Source organism: Thermomyces lanuginosus (assembly GCF_041956635.1).
Source record: "Thermomyces lanuginosus strain ATCC 200065 unplaced genomic scaffold VTN49scaffold_22, whole genome shotgun sequence".
Lineage (NCBI taxonomy): Eukaryota > Fungi > Ascomycota > Eurotiomycetes > Eurotiales > Trichocomaceae > Thermomyces > Thermomyces lanuginosus.
The window spans coordinates 1,024,155-1,044,487 of NW_027192356.1; the positions used below are offsets into that span (position 1 = coordinate 1,024,155).

Sequence of the window (20,333 nt, forward strand, 5' to 3'; positions counted from 1 at the left end):
TACCTGTTATCATGTTGGCCGTACTCGTACATATGCAATCATTAATCATCACGACGTAACTGTGGCTTGAAGAAACATCCAACAACACCATGCTAACCTCCCAACATAATCCCAGCACCAGATCCTGCAAGCGCTATTAGCGAATAATACAATTGAAACAGATCGGGCCGAGCGGGTACCAATTGATACAAATACATATGTGCAAGAAGTTAATGTAACAAAGAAAGGATAATAAAGAATATCACATGCAATGACCCGATGCCGAGTGATGACGATGGTCGCGAGTTGAGACAGAGTCGATCATCTGTCGGCACCATCTTCAGTCGGTCGTTTCTTTTCTTGTCCGTTGGCGTTTGACACCACGCCATCGGAATTGATGATCCCATTTTCCGCATTACTATGAGAAGACTGGCTCGGATTTTCGGCAACGGTGGTCTCATGGAGGGGACCAGAATTCGGCGATGGCGGTGGCTGTGGTTTTTCCCGCGTAAAGGGAAAAACACGCTCCTGGAACGAATTGAGTCGCGTACGTGCATACGCAGTAATATCATCTGTATACGGCACGCCAGTATGTCCTTGGATTTTACCCCAGGTTGCCTTCTCCCGGCGCAGCTCAGCCTGAACCCATGGGAAGGTGATTAGTGTCCACACTCCGGCCCAGCCGAATGGGAGGGCCCAGCCAAGCTATCAACACTGTCAGCCTTGAACTGCATTCCAAATTAGAAGAGGCATCATACAGTGTAAGCCACGTCTGGTGGTGTGGTAAAGACAATGGCCGTGATGGAAGCCGCGGCAATCAACGAGCCACCGGCCCAAAAGCAATTCATTTCAAAGAGCATCCGCCGGAAGTATGGGCTTGCCAAATACCGATTCCGCAGTGCGAAACGATAGGTCTGACCACCACCGCCGTCGACAGCAACGATGTCCTCTACCAAAACATACAGGGCCGTCGGCATCGTCGAGCCTTGGGGCGTCGATGAAATGCGGAAAGGCGCCTTGTACCCTAGCATGCGCAGGATGTCAAGCGAGAGGTGAACGGCGCCAAAGTAGAACATGACTGTGGGAAGTGGCATTGCGAGTAAACGGACTAAAACCGACAACGGTCAGAATCAACGTATTTGATGATGTTGGAGAGCGTATTTCAGCGAAGGGAAAACTCACTGTAAGGAATTTGCTGGACGGTTCCCCTGCGAAACGATCAACGGATGCAACTGACCATAGGTTTTATGCAATGCTTACACTATCAATTCGACCGCCAGAATCAACCATACAATGGTGAAGTTGATTTGAAAGAAATCAAGCTGGTCAGGCCGTTAATTTGATAGGTCCAATCACGTCCTTCGCGTCACTTATCATACCCATGATTTTCGTGCATTCAACGGCCGTGCGCGCGAGTCTTTTCGGAATAGATTGTATAGTCGGTAGAAGTATTCAAAGACCGACACCCCGCCCAGTGCTATCGTACTGATGGTAAAGACTGATCACCTGTCAGCGTTCCGGGCTCACAAGAAGCTGGGTTGCGACATCACACATACCCATGTTGAGGGTCAAATCGGTACAATATCGCAGCGTAAAATAAAGAATCAACGGCTGAGCAAGTGTGTCAATCACGAAAAGAGTCCAGAAGATCGTGATTGAGCGTTTTCGATCGTGCAAAGAGTACGGAAGAGGCGGAGGGCCGTCCGTCTGGGGGACGGCTGCTTCTTCCATGGCGCGATCACCTTCGTTGAGTCGTGGAAAAGGTGAGGGCAGAGGACAAGGGGATTCACTATCCGGCAGCCATTGTGGACGGAAGGATCGATGCGAGAGCTGGCTGAGTGAACTAAGGAGTTGATTGGGAAGTCCGGAGAAGAAAAATGATTTGATTTTTATTAGCTGACTATCTATTCTAAAGAGTCCAATTGATTCACTAGGACGAGTAGGGCTAAGCTACACCTGAAAGTCTGGCCAAGGCCTTCCGGCTGGAAGTCAGGCCGAATCGGACTGATAATAATAGGGATGCCAAGACTATGATCTTCAACGATGTCTAGAAAGCTAACCATACTTGGCTAGGGCAGACACCAGTCAGCTTCGTGTACCAATCAGGTTTGTCGGCCTATATGCCAAGCCGGCAAGCCGGCTTCCTCCGGAGGATGACGTCATTACGTTGATTGCTGAAGTTCGCAGCTGACAGCCGAACAAAACTCGGCCGGATTGCGTAAACCATCCGTCATGATTATTGTTATCACGCGAGATCAAGCTTGGTACACCTTAGTGCCAGTTAGTTGGATGACTATGCTCTTCATTCTGGATTTGTGGATTCAATTTCCTACAGAAAGGCGGGGTTTCGCTCCGAACTGCTCTCCAGCTTCGACGTTAGCATGGCCATGCACGCAGAAGGTTCCATGACGCATGCCATGAATCTGTCCAGGATGAAGGCGTAGATGTACTCCTGCGTCGTCAGAGTGGCAGCTTTGAGAAGCCAGAGAGACATAGCAATGCATGGCATGGCATGGCATCTCTCATCCATAGAATGTCAGTGGACTGGCACTGGTGGTTGCCGATGTCCTTTCAATTAAAAAAATGGGACCTGCATACTGCACTTGCTCTCTCAATGACCGGTGCATGCGTCGCGACGATTGTGCGCCTAATATGGAGAGACTACCGAACATACATGGCGTATGGCCCTAGTGACCTTCCATACAACATCCACAGGTGGCTGCTGTCAACGTCGGTCCTGGGCCGTTTGGAACGGATGTCCTAGACACCTCTGTGTATGATCGCAACCCTGACAAGCGACATTGGTTGACCTCGGATTCCTTGCCGCGGCACCGTGGTCCTCGACCGTAAATGGGGCCACATCCTGTTCCCCAGCGTCAGCTTGATCAAGCCGCGGACGTGGAGATTCGATTGGTAATCCCAGCTTTCTTCTGGAGTGAGTACCGATTGCTGAATTGATGTCTGCTGGAATGTAGAAGCTTAGCAAATCACTTGCTCAGCTCGTGGCAGATAATCAACATCTGCTCGTCTTCAGGCCATCAAACCATGAAGGTAGCACAACACAAGGCGTATTTCTTACGGACGAGGTGAAACGGTCTTCTATTGCTGAACAGATGGATGGTGAAGTTTGCCACATCCATGCCACTGGGGATTATGCGGTGCATGTGGTGTTGGCGCCTGAAGATTGTACACGCCAACTCTAGTCGGAGTTCAGATCCCCCTCTGCTGATCTTCAAGTGTTAGGTAAAATGGCCATCAATCTCGGCTGGGGACAACGGCACTCCCTAGATGGTACGGCCATAACCCGCCTCTTGTTCGGATGGACATTCCCTAAAGAGTACATTTTGCTATACACTCCTCGAAATGATGACGAACTGCGAGTTGTGATGAACATTGTCAGGGCATCAGTGAGTTATATGACAAATTCCGAGATATCAACTTCTAGCTCAGTGTAATGAGATGCCTGGCTCGATGCGATTAGGCCTGTCTGGGCGCACTGTCGCAGAGAGGTTCTGTTGATATTACCTTGTCGACAACGGGTGGGATGCGGTGCCATTTTCGTGACTTTTTTTTAAAGGCCATACGTAGGGTGCCTTTACCCAATTTCTTCCATGCACATGATATTGTGGACATAATACTCTTTATGAACACATAGGTGGTAGTAGTTGCTCCTTACCATTTTCAAAAATTCCTAGTAGGCATTAGACACAGCGTGTCCCCCGCGCACTGCCCGTGGGATATTTTATTCGGATGCATCACCAAGTGTAAGATGACACAGCACCCAGGACTGACGTGGTGATCTTCAGCGACAGATCCGAAGAGCACTTCTGGCATTTTAGTATCAACGTACTATGTCTACTTGCACGATGCCACACTGATTCTTGCTGGTCACTTGGTACAAATCACCCCGTGTCAGAATGCCTGTGATCATATGTTCTGTACAGACTGAGTCATAGGGTGCCTTATGGGGTTTGGAATGGATCAACGGAAGACGGGAGTCCCATTCGCTTGGATAGTCGAAAACGCAGGGCGCCAAGCCACTGCGATGATGTCATGGTGCAGTGATTTTCAAATTTGAATCCAATGATTTGACAATTCATGTTTGAAATTGGTCTGCGAATGCTGTGATTTGTGCAATTCCGCCATTTTCATCTCTGCGGTTCCTCTCCACCCCCTGTCCTGACCGCTACAACGGTTAGGCATTCGCAGTATCCTCTGGGCCGGGAATCGTGTTTCCGAGGGCGTGGCAAGCATTACCCGCTGCGATTGTGTTCTTGTAGCAAGAATCTTGCACAGAGTAGTTACTGCGGTGAAACTATTTACTGCCTGTATCTCTCTGTTGATCTGGTTTCTTTGTAGCACTGCAATGCGTTGTGGGAACTGGTGCGCGTAAGTAGTCCTCGCAGTTCCATGGAGATATTGATTAGTCAATTGCTTTGCATTTAAAAATCTGACACCTCAGGCAGCAGAAGACCCGTATGCCTTCGATACGACAAATACTACAGCGCCACGATCTTCCCTTGCGCCGGCGCCTCTATCTCATCTTCTACAAATACTGGTACCGTGTCCGCCGCCTCCAAACACCGCTGAAACTTCGACACAGCCTGCGTCGGCTCAAACACAACCATTCTCGACCTTGGCTAGCGCTCCTGCGTCTCTTTTTTCCATATCCAACATGGAAGTTTCCTATCCCAGAACCGCTTCCTCCGCAGAAGTTGTTGGGAAACAGAGAATTGATGATCCTCCGTCGCCATGATCTCCGTAATCTGACTGCCGTACCCCTCTGGCGCGCTCGGGATACTCCACTGAGGTCCCTGTATCGGATGTGTGAATGCATGTTGTCGGGCGAGTATAGCCCACTGGGGGAGGAGACTGTGTATTTCTGGTACCAGAGCCGCTGGGAATTACATGACATCCCAGATCCTGCAGATCCGGACCCAATTCGGTATGCGCTTCTCGCGTCTCTTGTTGAAGAGCTGGTCGCGGCATTCAACTGGCGCTTAAGCCTTGGTTTGAGACGAGATCGCAATCATGTGTTTCGTGAACGCGATGGAGACCCATACCCTTCCTACGAACCATTGTCAGGACCTGCATGGACCAGGGATGTCCCACCAATCCCACCTGAGTGTCTTGCATCTCTGCCAGCAGAGTTTGTACGCAATGGGTGCCAGCTTGTCCTCGAGGCAAAGGGCGTTAGTGAGCATTTTGCGAAACGGAATATAGTCACAAATGTCGGGTGGTTTTACACTATTTGAGGGTCCTCAATAATATTTCGGAGACGTGACGATGTTGTCGCTGCTATTAGGTGATCAATTTATTGGTTGAGTGTGAGCAGGCATTGGGCACCACGAAGCCCACGCCACGTGTTCGCGCGTTGAAGATTACTTGTGTCACGATTGGTCGTTTTATGACGGGTTCCTCCTCCATTCTGTGCGCAGCGTTTATCAAGGGCATTTTTCCTGATGAAGTTGGTTTACTTCGTTGATCGTTCTGATTCCTCGGGAGACATTGGCTACCTAGGCTCCTTAAGACACCAGGTACGGTGTGAGGTTTTTGGACCCCACGCATGCAGCTAACCTCAAGTAGCAACATTTGCGGCTATCTCCGTGATGCCGAGCACAAAGATATTCCTTGAGAAGGAGGACTTTGAAAAGGGTAAACTCCCACCTTTTGTCATAGATGAAGCTCTCAAAATCAATTCAAAGGATTTAATTCAACCTCGATTTCCCCAATATAGGGCTTCGGGCGCTCGATGAGGAGCTGGCAGAGAGCGAGATGATCGTCGCTTTCGCTCCCATAGCACTGATCACGGCCGGCGGGTTTCTTGCCGTAGCATATCTACAGAATAGAGCTTCAACCGAGGACCTTGACTACATTCTTACTCCGGAATGGGCAACGGACTGGGATATCAAGAAGCCACTGCGCGACGGGATACACAGGGTTGCAGAACGACTTGGCTTCAATCATGAGTGGGCGAATGAAGATATGGCGATTTTCGTCACCCCTGAAGCGAAGAAGCGGTTATTCGAACAAGCAGAGCACCAGAACATTGTTCTCTTCGATGGGCAGCAAATCCGGATCCTCGCCGCGCCCATGGAGTGGGCATTGGAACGCAAAATACGACGATTGTTCCTAAGAAGCCGCGACCGCAAGACCGAGTCCGACTGGAGTGATTGTTTGGCAATGCTTAAATGGCTGAGGGATCGGAATAACGGCCCCCTGGATCGCGAGCATATTCGTTGCCTGGACATCAATGGTTTTGGCGTCCTTCCTGACCATTCAAACATGGGGGTTATTGCCGTCGCCTACCGTGAAAAATACAAGGAAGAGATATTTCGAAGTTGACGATTGGTGAGGGGTGTCCGGCCTTGAACTTTCCAGCCTTGTGCGTCCATGAGCATCCATTTCCCAATTTTGTACGGAGTTACGGCATCATGTACGGAGTAGGCGAGCTGGTTCGTGTGTCAATGGCAACTTATTTTTGCGTATGTTCCAATGCTTCTGTTTTTCCAACACATTCCCCGAAGATTTGAGGATAGCGCGGCTACTTCCTATGCCACATAATACGGCATTCCTGACCCGGTTTCAGTGTCATGCTCTGTTTCTGTCGATAACCCTAACCCTGATTCTATGGAGCAGATTCCTGAGCTCTTGATTGGCTGGCTCGTAACGGCCGAGACTCTTACTAAGCCGAGCCACGGTAGTTAACTAAACCTGAAAAAGGCTGATTCTTGGTCTCTTATTTCGCTCCCTTCAGCGCGCAGAGCATCTTGCGTTCGAAACTCGGTGAGCTCATCTTTCTATCGCCCATCGCGCATTTTGTGTTTGCCGTGCCGATGACGGAGGATCTTCCTCCACGGAGACTAGGAGAAACGCGATGGCGTTTCACTACACGGATTTGATGGAATATCTGCTGATGCAGATTGGACTTTGTGGGCCAGAAGGTAGGTCTTTTTTTTTTTCCTGTGGTCTCTTTTCCTGCACCATTTTGAATTTTGAATCGATCCATCCAGTTACCATTTCTGGGCATGTTGCATCCATTCCTCGTCACTAGATTTGATTTGCCCTGTAGATCATGGCCACTCGGATCGAGTATAGTTGATATGTTTACTAAGCAAATGTCACCAGCATTGGCGATGAATGTAATGTTTGCTCTTGGTTAAAGAGTCGATACTGATGCATATCAGGTGCCACTGCCAAGGACATTCTCACGTTCATTGATGATTTCTATGCCGATGGCGGCAACAAAGGCACTGTAGACCGCCAGCTCAAAAAACGCATCTGGCAATGGCTAACGTGGCATCCGGCTGTCTCGGTCGGCGACGACCGTCGGGGAAATTCACTGGATTTGGACCAATTTGAGCAACTGCAGGATGACAACACTCATAATATTGGCCGAGTGTCGGTCACGGAAGATTACCAATGGCTGGCCGTTGCTGGACATACGAAGGACCATTCGCAGGTGCCGCCATCGGAGTGGCAATTACTGCGGATCATCACATCCAGCAAGGAGCAAGGAATCCTGCAAACTGATTTGATCAGAGAGAGCGGACAGGACAAACGGTCTGTGCCGAAGCGGACGGATATGCTCAAGGAGAAAGGCTATATCCAAAAACGCCCCGTCCAGGCGAGATTGGCTAAGACAACATTGCTCCTTTCATGGAGATATCCGGTTGCTCCTACAATCGTCGATCCATTGGCGGAGAGACCGACCACCTTGCAACCTCCCCCAAGGGATATCGTTGATCTTCAAGAATTGCTCGAGAAGATCTTTATGATCTTGAAAAGCGAACCCAACAGGATCATCAGTCGCGATGACCTTAAGGGACGTCTTAGCTTTAACGACCGTTGGCGCTGGAAGGTCCTGTCTCGAGCGATACTAAAACTCGAGAATATTGGGTGTCTGCGACGGGTGCGAGCTAATTCACAGTATCAAGTCACCGAACATGGCGCTCATCCCTGTATTCTGATGGTCCGCGAGCCGACCAAGCAAGATATCCAGTTGTTTCTGCAAGACAGCGCTGTCCTGCGCCCCAAGGAGGAGGAACGTGATGAAGACATTGATCTAGAGTCAATACGCCCTGAGCCTGCCGCAACAGAGGGAGCCATGGAAGTCGAGACCGTAGAGGAACCCGCGCTTGAAACTGTCCAGGAATCAGGGCAGGAGCAGGAGAAAAGCATTGAACAGATGTCTCAGGCTGTGGCAGACGCGGCAGCATCTCGGGCGGCTAATAGGCGGTGGCCGCTGTGGCATCCAGATCGGATGCTGTATAACCTCATATTCGACGTCATTCACGACGCGGGGGTCAGCGGCAGGACAACCAATCAGGCAATGAACGATGTGGTCGGACGGTTCTTCCGAAGGCCGCTGGAGACCGTCCTCACTCGACTCGTGGAAGGGTGGCAGCTCCAACCGCTGCACCTGCGGCATCTGGCTATAGTCCGGGACATGGCGTTACAGGGCACCATTACCCATTACGTGTATATCAGCGCACGCTGGTTCAAGGCACTGGTGGATGCCGGCCAGACCTCTTGGGATGTGGTCGCGTTCCAGCCGAGAGATACGAAAAGTCAGAGGGCAGAGATTCTGCCGCCAGATGCAGAGCCGGACCTGGATGAGGACGGACTGCCAGCATTCGATTATCGAAAGCAGAGGAGTGAGATGCCGCTCATCGAGGCAATGGCAAAAGGAAAGCCAACAAACTATACAATCACAGGCAGTGATCCTGTCGCTGTGCGATTATCGAGTGGGATCATTGGTGGGTGTGGGATCCAATTTCAGTTCAGGATTTCTGCTGACCTCTGGTTACAGCTCCAAAATACTATAGCTACCATCGTCGCCTCAAGTCAGCACAGCAAATGACAGAGTCGAGGGAACCAACTCCCGTCAGTGAGCAAACAAGAGAGCTGACAACGATGACGCCTACAACGAAATATCCCGCGAAGCCCAGGCACGATCAAGACCGGCTTGCGAGCATGTCCGAGAAGGAGATTTTGGAGGCTCAAGGAATGGATGAGTCTTGGACGCGATATCATGTGCATTTGATCGAACGTCCTCGCCCTGGCGTTTACTTTACTCCCCGTGGCAAGGACAGGCCAGCAGGGCATGCTCGAGGTCGTCCAAGGATAAGCCGCATTGGCATTTTCAAATCCCCTCAACTACGATCATTGCCCTGGTTTACTGAAGAAACCAGACCGGCAGAGGGCGGCGAAGGGATCAAAGAGATCCAGCTATCCGATCAGGCTCCTCGGCGTTCGTTGCGGCGGCGCGCCACGAGGCAGCTGAGAGACCATGAGGACGAAGAGGAGCGAGAGGAGGATGTTTCAGAAAGTCCTCGTGATGAAGAGGTCCGTCCTTCGCGGCAGGAGACGGCCGAAGTGGTATCTGCGGCGGTGAAGCTGGGAACCACCATTGATGGTCAGATACAAGAGCTTTCAGAATCTACTGTCGAAGGCTCCGTGCGGAAACTCTCCGTAGGACCCTCGATAATGAGATCGGTCAACCATCAAGCTGATGTTGTGGGGACGCCCGGCTCAATGGCTGCGCCATTGGAGCATGAATGGACGGATGAAGAAACAAGGGCAGCAGAGACAGTGGCGGTTGATGTCTCCACCGCCCGCACTGCAGAACGGGATACCATGGCATCTGAAACTCCAGCATCATCTAGGGACGTGACTCGAATGCAAAAGGGCAAGCAGCCAGTCCGACCATCAGAACCGCCGCCATCTGAGGAGAGACAAGCACAAGGTGGTGCACATCCACGAAAACGCGCAAGGGTTGAGAAGGGTGGCTCTGTAGCATACCTGCGACGGAGCATCATTCTGGAGATAGTGGAGAAAGCTGGAGGAGCGTTCCCTCTGGGCAACGAACTGTGGAATCCTTTTGTCACGCTATGGAGAGAACGGACTCAGCAGAAGGAGATGCCAGACTTGCGTACCATAAAAGCGGCTGTGAAATCCTTAGTCGACTCTGGGCAGCTGCTGCAAACGACCTTCGCAGGGAAAGACGCCAAGGATGTGATGGTGGTGAGGGATATCATCCGGCTTCCACATGTGCCGGTAGACAGCCCAGTGATGACCGACCTGCAACACAACATGCTCAAGACGAAGAACTTCGTCCCAGAGGGTGTCGAGATTGATCCCTCCCTGAAGAAGACCTCCAAGGGAGATCTAGCGTCTCAGCAACGTGGGAAAAATGCCAAACTCCCATTTCAATCAGATGTTACGGTGCAACTCCAGGAGAAGCCAAGATATGTCGTTGAGCTGGAGAAGCGTTATGCTCGTCGCATAGTTCGTGCAATGCTTGGAATGAAGAAGCCCGTACGCCTCAGGAAACTTACCAAGCGAACAAGAGACGTGCAGCAGCCGGAAGAGCCCACAGCTCCGCCGGCGCCGCCCGCCCATGAGCCGGACGAACAGGGTGCTTCGGATGTGGATCAAGAAAATGACGTGGAAGAGCTCTCTGAAGGGGTGCCTTCGGAGGAATCGGATGTGGAGCCTCTCTCGCCTTCTTCGTATCGCACCGGCCAAAAGCGGAGGATGCACGAGACTCTGGAGATGGCGAACACATCGTTGAAGCGCAAACGGACCATCTATTACAACCCGGACATGTATTCTATCGAGATGGAAGCGCTGAGTAAACCTTTCCCGAAGTCGCTGGACGATATCCTGAGCGATGTGCGAAAACGGCGCGCCAGTACCTATGCAGGGGAAATGTTTGATCCTCGGACTGAACGATTCTTCTTGGAGACAGATGATATCGCGAGGTGGGAGCTCCAAAACGCGCTGCTCTTTGAGCGCCGCGCCCCGGAATTGATCTTCCTGAACCAAACCGTGGGGGAGCAATTTGAAGCCGCCCAGATAGAAGGGGAACTAGTTTTCCAGGAAGAGCAAGTACTACCGTCTCAACCGCCAAAGCATATGAGAATGCGACTCCGACCGCAGAGGCCACTACGAAACGTCTACCAGGTCGACGGACAGTTGAGCGAATCGACGCAGCAGTCGTGGCCGCCACCGAAGGTCGTTGTGAGTGATGAGCAGAGCACTCAGGTGCCAGAGCCGCAGTTTAAACCTCCTGTTCGACGGCGTGTCAGGTTCAGCTCCAACGCCATTGATGAAGAACTGATGACGCAGCTGATGCATGTTATGGTAATCGTCCGAACCTTAGTAGGTGGTATACCCGGCCGGGTTATCGATTGGAATCTCGTCGTCAAGGCATTCCCGGAGCACGACCCGCAGTTCATCCGAGAGCGAGGACGGGCCATCTTGAGTCGTGACCGGCATGCAATGGCCAAAATGCAGCGGGACTTTCAGTCGCGGTACCTGGAGGCCTATCGGGCGGGTACCGTACCTCCAATCAACTACAACAACCTGGAAGAGGTTGATTGGCGATGGCTGGCGCAGTGGAATATCGAGCAGAGCGAGACTACGCAACCCAGCCGCGGCCCTGATCTGCCGGCCACCCACTCGGAGTTTGACGAGTTGTTTGAAGCTCGAGAGGAGCCACCAGCCGCAGAAGTTGACCAAATCTTCAGCCATGCCACGCCCGTGGCCATGATTCGAAAGGAAAACGTCCTCTCCAGTGTGATATACGCTGAACTTGTCAGTGGGACCCCAAACCCCACACCGTCACAGAGGCGCCGACAAGCGGAGCTGGACGACCTCAACACCGCCAAGAGCTGGGTGCGGGCCAACACGGTGGCGGACGAGCGAACCTATGTTCCCGCAGATGCCAAGCGGCAGCTGCAGCGGTTCCCAACAGCCCTGGTGGACGACGCGCTGCGCTCGCTGGTCACCGAGCGGGTGCTGACGGCCAGCAACAAGGGGCGCACCGTTCCCGGCCGCAACTTCGTCCTGAGCGACCTTTTCTTCATGGTACTGGGTCGCAAACGGGCCATCGATGCAGAAATGTTGCTGCAGGCGTCGTATTTCAAGCAGCACACACTAGACGATGCGCTGCGGCGCCACGGTGTTTGGGAAATCACGTACCACGCCGAGGATGGCGACATCCTCGCCATAATCAACCTCGCGCAGGACGGCGCCGTCACGATCGAGGCGCGCGATCCGCCGCGCGACGCCTTTGGCTTGACGGACGGCGGGTACCTCACACGGGTGATCGAGAAGAAGAAATTCCATTTCGCCGTCGAGGTTCGGCCCGTGGAAGGGAGGTACGTCTACGGCAACCCGGTCTGGGAGCGGATTGCCGCCGTGCCCCCACCAAGAGGAGACATTGGGCTCTCAGAGCCCCCGCCCGCTCCGGCTCCTCCTACTCCGCCGCCGCCGCCGGCGTCATCGTCGTCCTCGACATCTGCGCCAAGACCCGCGCCGATCCTTCCTGCCGAGCAGCCCTCTCGACCGTTGCCAGGTAAGATGCCGCTGTGGATCGACATCAATCGGAACCTGGTCAAAGATATCTGGGACCGGGCGGTGGCGGCTGTGGTGGGTATTATCGCCGTGCGTCCGCATATTAAGCCCGGAGATATCGTTTCCATGACCAAGCCGTCACTTGCTATCTGGGATGTGAAATACATTCTGGAATGGTTGACCCAGGTTGGTCTCGCGCGACAGACTGAGTCTGGAGGCTACGTTGTCGAGAAGTGGTGGTGGATGGTACTGGTGTAAGGAACATCGTCTGTAGTTCCATTTGCTTTTTTCCTCTTTTTCGAGGAGATGTACAATAGGACACCTGTACACTATGCGGAACTATCTAATCATAAGGTTCTTTTTTTCGCATTGTGGTATCAATACTGGAACGGAAACCATAGCAACCAAGATCTAGCCAAGGGTATATAAAAAAAAAAAAACCCAACGCCACTCGCAACCCAATAGAGAAAATATCACAGAGGACACCATTGATAATCAAGTCATAGGACATCCATGTGAACAAGACGTCGTAGAATCATGAAAACGAGTGCAATGAAGACACCGATAATGGCGCGGTCGAGCCAAGGGCTCTCTTGTGAGACGTTTGGCGGTGGTGAGCCCGTCGATGATGGTGCTGAGGGTGTTCTTGGTGTTGCCACAGCGGCCGTTGTACGTGGTTGCTCCATACCTGACTCTGTAGTACCCGCTCGAGGGGGAGATGACTGCTCCTGGGACACCGACGTGGTATTTGTTTCATTGCCTGACTTTGCAGATTCCGGAGGATTTTTCACATGCAGCTGCATTTCTTTCGGCGGAGCGGCGCCCTTCTCCTCCTCATCGGGATCAATACCCTTGGAGCGACACATTTCTCTCCACTCCTGCAAGGCCTCCGCATTCGTCTTGCCCTGCAAGCACTCGCAGCGCCACTCTCTGGATTTCTGCGCCAACATCCTACGCACCTCGTCTGGGGCATCTACACCTCCAATCTGGCCCTTGGGATCGCCATCCATGAAACTGCGGATCGCAACCAGTGCCGTGCGAATCCCCCACGCCGGCTGCCACGTTTCCTCGTGGTGTCCGCTGATACTCAGACAAATCTCCCGATTGACTTCGAATCGGCCAGACGGGGTGAGGAATCGGAACGAAGGGGGTCGGAGCGGATATTGTGGCGGCAGGACGATTCGACCGTGGTACACGCCACCTGCATATGGTGATGGCGCCGGCGGTCCAGCAATCGTAAAGTGCCAGTCGAAGAGATTCGAGTCCGACACGGGATGGGCGAAGAAATGCGGCGATGGTGACGGCGAGGATGCAGACAGTTCGGCGGCTTCCTTCATCAGCCGCCGCGTGGTGGCGGACATGTTGCGCGGGCTCGGCTCAATGCAGTTTGAAAATGAATTTCAATAGGTAGCTATTCGTGTTCGAAATGAACAGTTCGCTGAAGTGATCTGGGTTTGTCAATGAGTGAATCGTTGAGCATGCAATTTGTATGCTAAATCATGTATGATATGGCTTGACCGTCGAAGTTGCTGACATGTTCACAACAGTTGGATGACGTCGAGATCCGAGACAGGGGATGGCGGAGGCTAATCCTAACCCGCGTTTGGCTTTACCAGAGTTGGTTAGTTTGCACATACTGCAATCATACGAGGACCTAGTAGGTTCCCAGCAGATACCCGCATACGAAAGTACATAACCCGACAGAGGTTAATACGGGTGCTGTGAACGGTATGCAACCTCCGTGAGCATACTGTAATGCTATTGCAATTCTGGCCGTGGGACAAGAACTCCTTGACGGACGGGGCACACTGCAGACATGTTGCCATCGGAAATAGATTATCGCTTCGGTGGGAGGTACCTCTGCAATTTCCATTCCCAGCCACGACGGCGTTTGACGCAGAACGCGAAGATGATTTTCATCGGAGAATCCCACACCGTCATCGTTTGGAACCTCGAATAAGTAGTAAACTATCACTCTTTCAATTTAGCCATGAAATGCCGAGAAAAGGACATTACACACCCCTGCTTTCGGACAATATCTGCCGGAGCCAGAAACGGGACGATTCTTGGGCATACTGATTTGAAGCAATTTACCGAGTCATAACTTACTCAAGCCAAACAGTCCATTCCAGATGAAGAATACATGCACTAGCTAGTCGTACAGTGAACAAATGTTCAAGTCCATATTACCACCGATTCGGTCGTCTCCCTCGAGGCTCTTCGTCCGAGCTAGAATCGTAGTAATCGCTATCGTCGTGACGGCGCGGGGACATTGGTCGCAGCGTCTTCATGGATACACCTGTGCTGGGCCGATCATACGAACCGGCTTGGGACAGTTGCGTCTGATAGCGAGGAGCGCCACCGTAGTTGATCGGCAGGGATTGGCTTGCATACATCGACTGCTCGTGCTCACTGTTGTGGGAGTTGAGCCAATAGTCACGGTTATACTGACGTTGTTGCTCTATCCATTCATTCAGCTCGCGCTCCCGCTCAAGGCGGATCTTTTCACGCGTTTCGAGAAACGCTTTGCTGGGTTCCCAGTGCCATCCATCGCCAATGGTGTTGCACACGGGCAACGCCCACAGCCAGGGGTTCTCTCCAAATAGGTGGCGGAGGTTATTGCGCCAGCCATGGTCGTAGGGATGCGGCATGGACGCGCTGTGTTTTGTTTCGAGATAATCTTCGTATTGGCGGAGCTCACGCTGCCGCTCTAATTCGTGATACGATCGATGAAGTGCTTGTTGGGCCGGAGTGCCGGTTGCGTGGGAGTCATGTATGGAAGGGTAATCTTGTTGATACCGTGGTGCTGGTGAGGACCTCTCCTCGCCTTCCTCGGCACGGGTCACCCCGGGAATGGCATTCGCATGAGCATCGATGATTTGCTGGCCATATCCTTGCAAGATTTGGCTGAAACTGTTATTCTCTGAATCGCCGTCATGGCCGCGCTCGTGGCCAGAGGACGCCTCGTTTCGATGGCGGTCCAGCACCTCCCGCAATGGAGACAAATATCGGGTTTTCTCCAGCGATTCGATTGTGGTCAAATTTCGCACCGCCAGGCTGATATGCCATATTGTGAACGCGGTCAGCACCAAGCCAATAATCCCTGCGAAGACCGCCAGCAGGACGACGTTGACCGGCAACATCGTCTCAATGTACCGAGTATCCGCCAACACCTCTACCCACACCCATATCGACGCCGTTGAGAAGCACACCCAGCAGAACAGTGATGTATAGATAAGGAAAAGCAGAAAGGCTTTGTAATTTCGCAGCCCGACACACGTCGCCAGCCACGGGCAGTGGTGGTCCATCTTCAGGACACAGCGCTTGCAAGTCGAACAGTGATGTGTTCGGTCGGGCTTGGGGCATTGGCACTTTTTGCAGAATCTTGGTTTCCCCGATGAACTGACCATGTAGGACTTATATCTGGGCGGCTCGGTAGTCGGTAAATGACTATACTGGCCACGACCACGGGTGCGCATGGTCGGGGATCCGGGGTCGGTGAAAACGGCGACGGTATAGCAGGCATTGACGAGAATGTAGAGCACAATCCCGAGGAGCGAACTGTGCCATCCTATTCACCGTACGCGTAAAGATCAGTATGCACCCGTCGCTAGGCCCTCCCAGGATTGCACATACCCAACCACCGACTTCTCGACGGTCGGAAGCCTATCCCAGCTTCCACCCATACCGCCCATGTTGTTAGGCTGTACACAAACGCGAGAGGGAAGAGCCTTGCCACGGCACAGCAACGTCGCTCAAGCTTTCGTGCCCACGGCCGCGGGCGTCGTTTAGGGGACCTGTCCGGTGAGTCCAGGTCCGTCATGACTCTAGTCTGAAGTAAACCATTTGCCGAAACTCGAAGTTTCCGCGTAAGTCAACGCGTTCAATATTATTATTAAGAATCGTAATCAAATAGGGCTAGGCGAAGGCACCCATGCCGATGAACGATTAGTCGGCTATGTATCCGATGCGATGTGGCCTTTGGAAACGCGAAAATGGCCACGTAAGACCCGGGATGCGTCCACGAATCCTCGATGAACCCCTATCGTACCGTCGATCCTTGACTCAGCCTCTGTGGATCGAAACCGTCCTGTTCCGTGGGCTGATTGCAGCTGAGCTGCGGACTGGGGCGGAGTTCGTCTCAGGCTCAGCACTTGAGCAAAGTAAATTATTATGCCAGTTGACACCCCAGTACAAACAAGGCAGCAACCAGTCGACACGAAGCCCAGGGATATAATCATTCTTACACTCGTCTCAGAGGAACTGACTACATCGCTAGAGTAAGCTGAAATTACTGACAAAGAATTTGCATGACGCGATTGTAGCTTGCATTTTCGATTACTCTTAAGATCGATATCTCCATATCGGCCAACCATCGCCAATATGTACAACTACATGCAGCATAGAAACAACCAATGCCCAACGCCTGAATGTCCCTAAGATGAATCAAACCCGCTTGCATCCCAGATGGAATGGAGCCCGAAATCTACATGTAGATCCTCAAGACGTGAGGAACATATCATGCGATGCAATTGGTATCGAAGAAAAAACACACTCTGGAAAGAAAAAGTTTGAACGCTCGTTCTAGGAGGGTGGGAAGCTCTGACGGTCGACGGAACACCAATCCTTGATGGGCTGTAAAGAGACACCTGATTAGCAGACGATCGGAAACGGTAGGGTAACGGGCGTCCTTACCAAGCAACTCAAACGATGACACCATGTGCAATTGGATACCGGGTATTTGTAGAAATCTGTCAGGAGAACGAAGAAGCCTACGATCACCGCGATCAGGGCTCCAGCACGCACCAGCCACCAAGCCCACCAGAGAGGCTTCCGGCCCTGAAAGAAGACCAGTGGCCGGCGGAAATTGAAGTTTTCTCGATCCTCCGAGGCAGCGTCGTTTGTAACTCGTGAGGTACCTCTCATGGGAACGTATGGAGTGCGGCCCAAGCCAATACGCTCCCGAATGAAATTTGGAGACCGCATCATCGACAGGCCCATGGCCAACCCCATGATAAAGCCACCAATGTGTGAGAAGTTGTCCAGACCCGGAAGGAGACCCAACACGAAAGAAACGCCGATTGCCAAAAGCATGAAGATGAGCTCCGTAAACGGCCGTGCGCGGTCGCTCCACGTGTAGAAGAGGTCCAGCAACACAATAGCGATGATACCAAAGAGACACCCCGATGCACCCGTGGAAGCCGTTGCTTGCCCGGCAAAATTCCCGCCCATCACGAAGCCGAATATGCCGCTGGCAAAGTATACCAGTGCGAACCGCCACCAGCCAATAGCCCGTTCCATATCTGCCCCAATAGTCACTTGCATCAACATGTTGAATCCTAGATGAATGACGCCTCCGTGGAGGAACATGGGAACGAGGAAGCGAAACCACTGGTTTGGCGCGGGCTTGTCATCGAGGCTACCACCCGGCTTGGGATTTGGCACGCCACTAAACCCGCAGACATCAGACAGCGAACAGTGATTTTTCGGGTCATCTGGATCGGTCGAGGTCGAATTTGGACAGCGGAAGACAACCTCTCTTGTGTTGTTCTGAATATTCGGAACATTTTTCATGCAGGGCACGTAGCGGGCACCCATGTAGATTAAAACTTGAGGCGATGGCCCAATCATTGGATTGAACTCAGGATGGACTTGAATAGGTGACTTTGTTAACCGAGCTATGAGCCATAGTTAGTCAATGCACGGTTGCTCACCGGAAGCAAGTAGAAACACGTACCGCTTTCCACCAGCTCCCCCACAAACACGCCAATATCAACAAATGTGAGCAGCCATGTGAACCATGCAAACTTCTTGCCTCCGAAAAACCCCCCGCCTCCACGGCGCTTTCTCCTGCGTCTCTCGCCGCTCAACTCTGGGTCCATCGGTTCTTGAGCGAACGCTGGGCTCGTCTGCATCCAATGCGGATCCTGAACTTGAGGAGGCTGCTGAGCATTCTGCTTCAACGGGATGTCTTCCCTGTAGGGATCGGCCGTGTTGTATCTCCCTGGGTCGTAGGGATCTGACGGCCAGAAGTCCTGGGAGCTGTCTTTGCGAGGGGGGTCCAGAGGTGTATCGTACTGTGTCGGCGGAGAATGCGCCTGATACGGCGCCGGTCTCGGGGGATAATCGTAGGCTTGAGTGGGGGGTTGCTGGAAGCCGGTGTTATAGTACTCGTTGGCGGCCATACCGAGGGGGAAATTTTAGGAGGCGCGAAAGAGTAGTAGTAGTTGACGATCGTATCACGCTCTGGGGCCGGCCGCGGAGAACGGGATACGACATACAAGTTCTCGTTGAGAGGGTGCAGTACTTCCTGTTTACATTAGGTCCCGGAGCATTTTTCTGCAAAGTGGTGACACAGCGCAAACGAAATATGATCAGGTTAAACAGCGGGACAAGCTTCGTGCAGCGCACATCATCGCATCAAAACCCTCAGATCTCGAATCGCCAAGTCACTCAACGCGCGAATTGCAAGGGCTTTGCTGCTCCTCTCGAGGCTCCGAGGATCCGGGGATGGGGGGTGTGTGCAACGCTGATTGGCTCCGAGGCCAGCTTGCTGTCGTCAGCCACTGCTTGGCGGTTTCGGCTGCACCGCCTCATTACTCAATTGGGTTACGGAGCTAATTTCGGCCCGCTTTTCTTCTTTTGGAACAGCGAATGGACTGCGCTAAACCAATTTTGAGAGTGGTTAGTCATCCACCTGCCGTAGTTGACCCCTTTTTCTCATTTCCTTTTCGGCTCCCAGCCTCGGACTCCCAGTCACTGCGTTCCTCCAGTCGGTGGTCGGCTCAATTCGCCTTGGATGATGGACGTGGGCCAACATAAACAGCAGCATACAGGTGCTTATCTTTTCATTGGCATTAAGAATATCATTACAGTGTCTAATAATATGTACACGTTACGCAATGATGAGTACGGCAAGCAGGCATGTTCCCTGTTCCCCTTTAGGATCCTTAGTGTCACATGTCTTTTTTCATCGCGTCGTATTAGCATTAATTAGCCTTTGCCTGATTCATCCATTAGGTGTGTGCGTGAGAGACTAAGACGAAGAACCAGCATGACCCAGAACGCCGAGGAGCCCCGTAGGTGTGGTAGAAGGTTGTGGAGCGATCGAGTATCGGCCATCAGGAACATTGCTGTTCACTGCCATGCTGAGCCTCGCCCACTTGTTGAATCAGGCAAGGGCACTTACCACCAATCTGAAAGGACTCCACCTGAAGTGCAAGCCAAAAGCTCGGAACCAAACCAAACACGGGATGAATTACTGTACAGGAAGAAAGGAAGCCGCCAGAGTCACGATGCCAGAGTGCTGGCGGGGATGCCTGCAGAGGCTGTAGACGCCGTTCGGTATCCTTGATCAAAAAAGCCGAGCACAGCTCCAAGGTCCTCGCTGCGGCCCGTCAGGATCCAGATGAGCCGGCCCAGCTTCTGGATGAGGAGCTGTGGGAAGTAAAGGAAGGAAGCCCAAAGGAGCAGAGAGAGGAAGAGGACGACAAAGGTGTTTGCGACGAATTTCTCGCCAGGAGTCATGACGTAGACACCGAACGTGACTTCATAGCGGTAGTATTCCAACCGCACTCGGTCAATGATTCGTCTCAGGAGACCGCGACGCTGGCTTGAGGTCGGCGTCGATGTTGAGGAAACAACCGTCGCGGAAGAATACTTGCTGATCAGCTCGTCCATGATCGGCGGCGAGCGCGACGCGAGATGGGCCGAGGACGAGGTCGTGTAGTAAGAATGCATATCACTAGCCATGACGAATCTCGATATGATATACAATGGGCGACAGCGATGTCGAATCTGGATTGACTTTGAGGCCCCTTATCTGAATATCCGCGATCCCTATCGAAACGAGAAACTCCGGAAATCGGGAGAATCGTCTGGCTATCAGCCTTAGCCAGAAAAATGAAACTATGAAAACACGCTTGGAACGCGACAAAAAACGCTGAAGACGAAAACAAAGGAGCGACAGACAACACGAGGGAGGAAAAAAA

General features: G+C 52.4%; 7 protein-coding genes across 7 annotated transcripts; 2 read left to right on the forward strand and 5 right to left on the reverse strand.

Annotated features, from left to right (window-relative positions):
• Nucleotides 1–300: 300 nt before the first annotated feature.
• On the reverse strand, nucleotides 301–1,710 carry VTN49DRAFT_1324 (uncharacterized protein; the record flags this gene model as incomplete). The annotated part of the gene is made up of 6 exons (XM_069408927.1): nucleotides 301–684; nucleotides 738–1,087; nucleotides 1,162–1,187; nucleotides 1,240–1,301; nucleotides 1,359–1,477; nucleotides 1,536–1,710. The coding sequence occupies 6 exons, from the start codon at nucleotides 1,708–1,710 to the stop codon at nucleotides 301–303; spliced, it is 1,116 nt and encodes a 371-aa protein (XP_069270364.1).
• Nucleotides 1,711–2,829: 1,119 nt separating this feature from the next.
• On the forward strand, nucleotides 2,830–6,324 carry VTN49DRAFT_1325 (uncharacterized protein; the record flags this gene model as incomplete). The annotated part of the gene is made up of 9 exons (XM_069408928.1): nucleotides 2,830–2,892; nucleotides 2,955–3,165; nucleotides 3,223–3,386; nucleotides 4,339–4,368; nucleotides 4,446–5,210; nucleotides 5,285–5,446; nucleotides 5,510–5,516; nucleotides 5,566–5,634; nucleotides 5,717–6,324. 9 exons carry the CDS (start codon nucleotides 2,830–2,832, stop codon nucleotides 6,322–6,324), a joined length of 2,079 nt encoding a protein of 692 aa, XP_069270365.1.
• Nucleotides 6,325–6,856: 532 nt separating this feature from the next.
• On the forward strand, nucleotides 6,857–12,600 carry VTN49DRAFT_1326 (uncharacterized protein; the record flags this gene model as incomplete). Its single annotated transcript, XM_069408929.1, has 3 exons — nucleotides 6,857–6,923; nucleotides 7,167–8,738; nucleotides 8,792–12,600. The coding sequence occupies 3 exons, from the start codon at nucleotides 6,857–6,859 to the stop codon at nucleotides 12,598–12,600; spliced, it is 5,448 nt and encodes a 1,815-aa protein (XP_069270366.1).
• Nucleotides 12,601–12,842: 242 nt separating this feature from the next.
• VTN49DRAFT_1327 (uncharacterized protein) lies at nucleotides 12,843–13,703 on the reverse strand (the record flags this gene model as incomplete). The annotated part of the gene is made up of 1 exon (XM_069408930.1): nucleotides 12,843–13,703. The coding sequence occupies one exon, from the start codon at nucleotides 13,701–13,703 to the stop codon at nucleotides 12,843–12,845; it is 861 nt and encodes a 286-aa protein (XP_069270367.1).
• An 825-nt stretch (nucleotides 13,704–14,528) lies between these two features.
• VTN49DRAFT_1328 (uncharacterized protein) lies at nucleotides 14,529–16,165 on the reverse strand (the record flags this gene model as incomplete). Its single annotated transcript, XM_069408931.1, has 2 exons — nucleotides 14,529–15,913; nucleotides 15,979–16,165. 2 exons carry the CDS (start codon nucleotides 16,163–16,165, stop codon nucleotides 14,529–14,531), a joined length of 1,572 nt encoding a protein of 523 aa, XP_069270368.1.
• Nucleotides 16,166–16,926: 761 nt separating this feature from the next.
• On the reverse strand, nucleotides 16,927–18,527 carry VTN49DRAFT_1329 (uncharacterized protein; the record flags this gene model as incomplete). The annotated part of the gene is made up of 3 exons (XM_069408932.1): nucleotides 16,927–16,977; nucleotides 17,038–18,020; nucleotides 18,080–18,527. The coding sequence occupies 3 exons, from the start codon at nucleotides 18,525–18,527 to the stop codon at nucleotides 16,927–16,929; spliced, it is 1,482 nt and encodes a 493-aa protein (XP_069270369.1).
• Nucleotides 18,528–19,632: 1,105 nt separating this feature from the next.
• VTN49DRAFT_1330 (uncharacterized protein) lies at nucleotides 19,633–20,094 on the reverse strand (the record flags this gene model as incomplete). The annotated part of the gene is made up of 1 exon (XM_069408934.1): nucleotides 19,633–20,094. One exon carries the CDS (start codon nucleotides 20,092–20,094, stop codon nucleotides 19,633–19,635), a length of 462 nt encoding a protein of 153 aa, XP_069270370.1.
• Nucleotides 20,095–20,333: the final 239 nt, after the last annotated feature.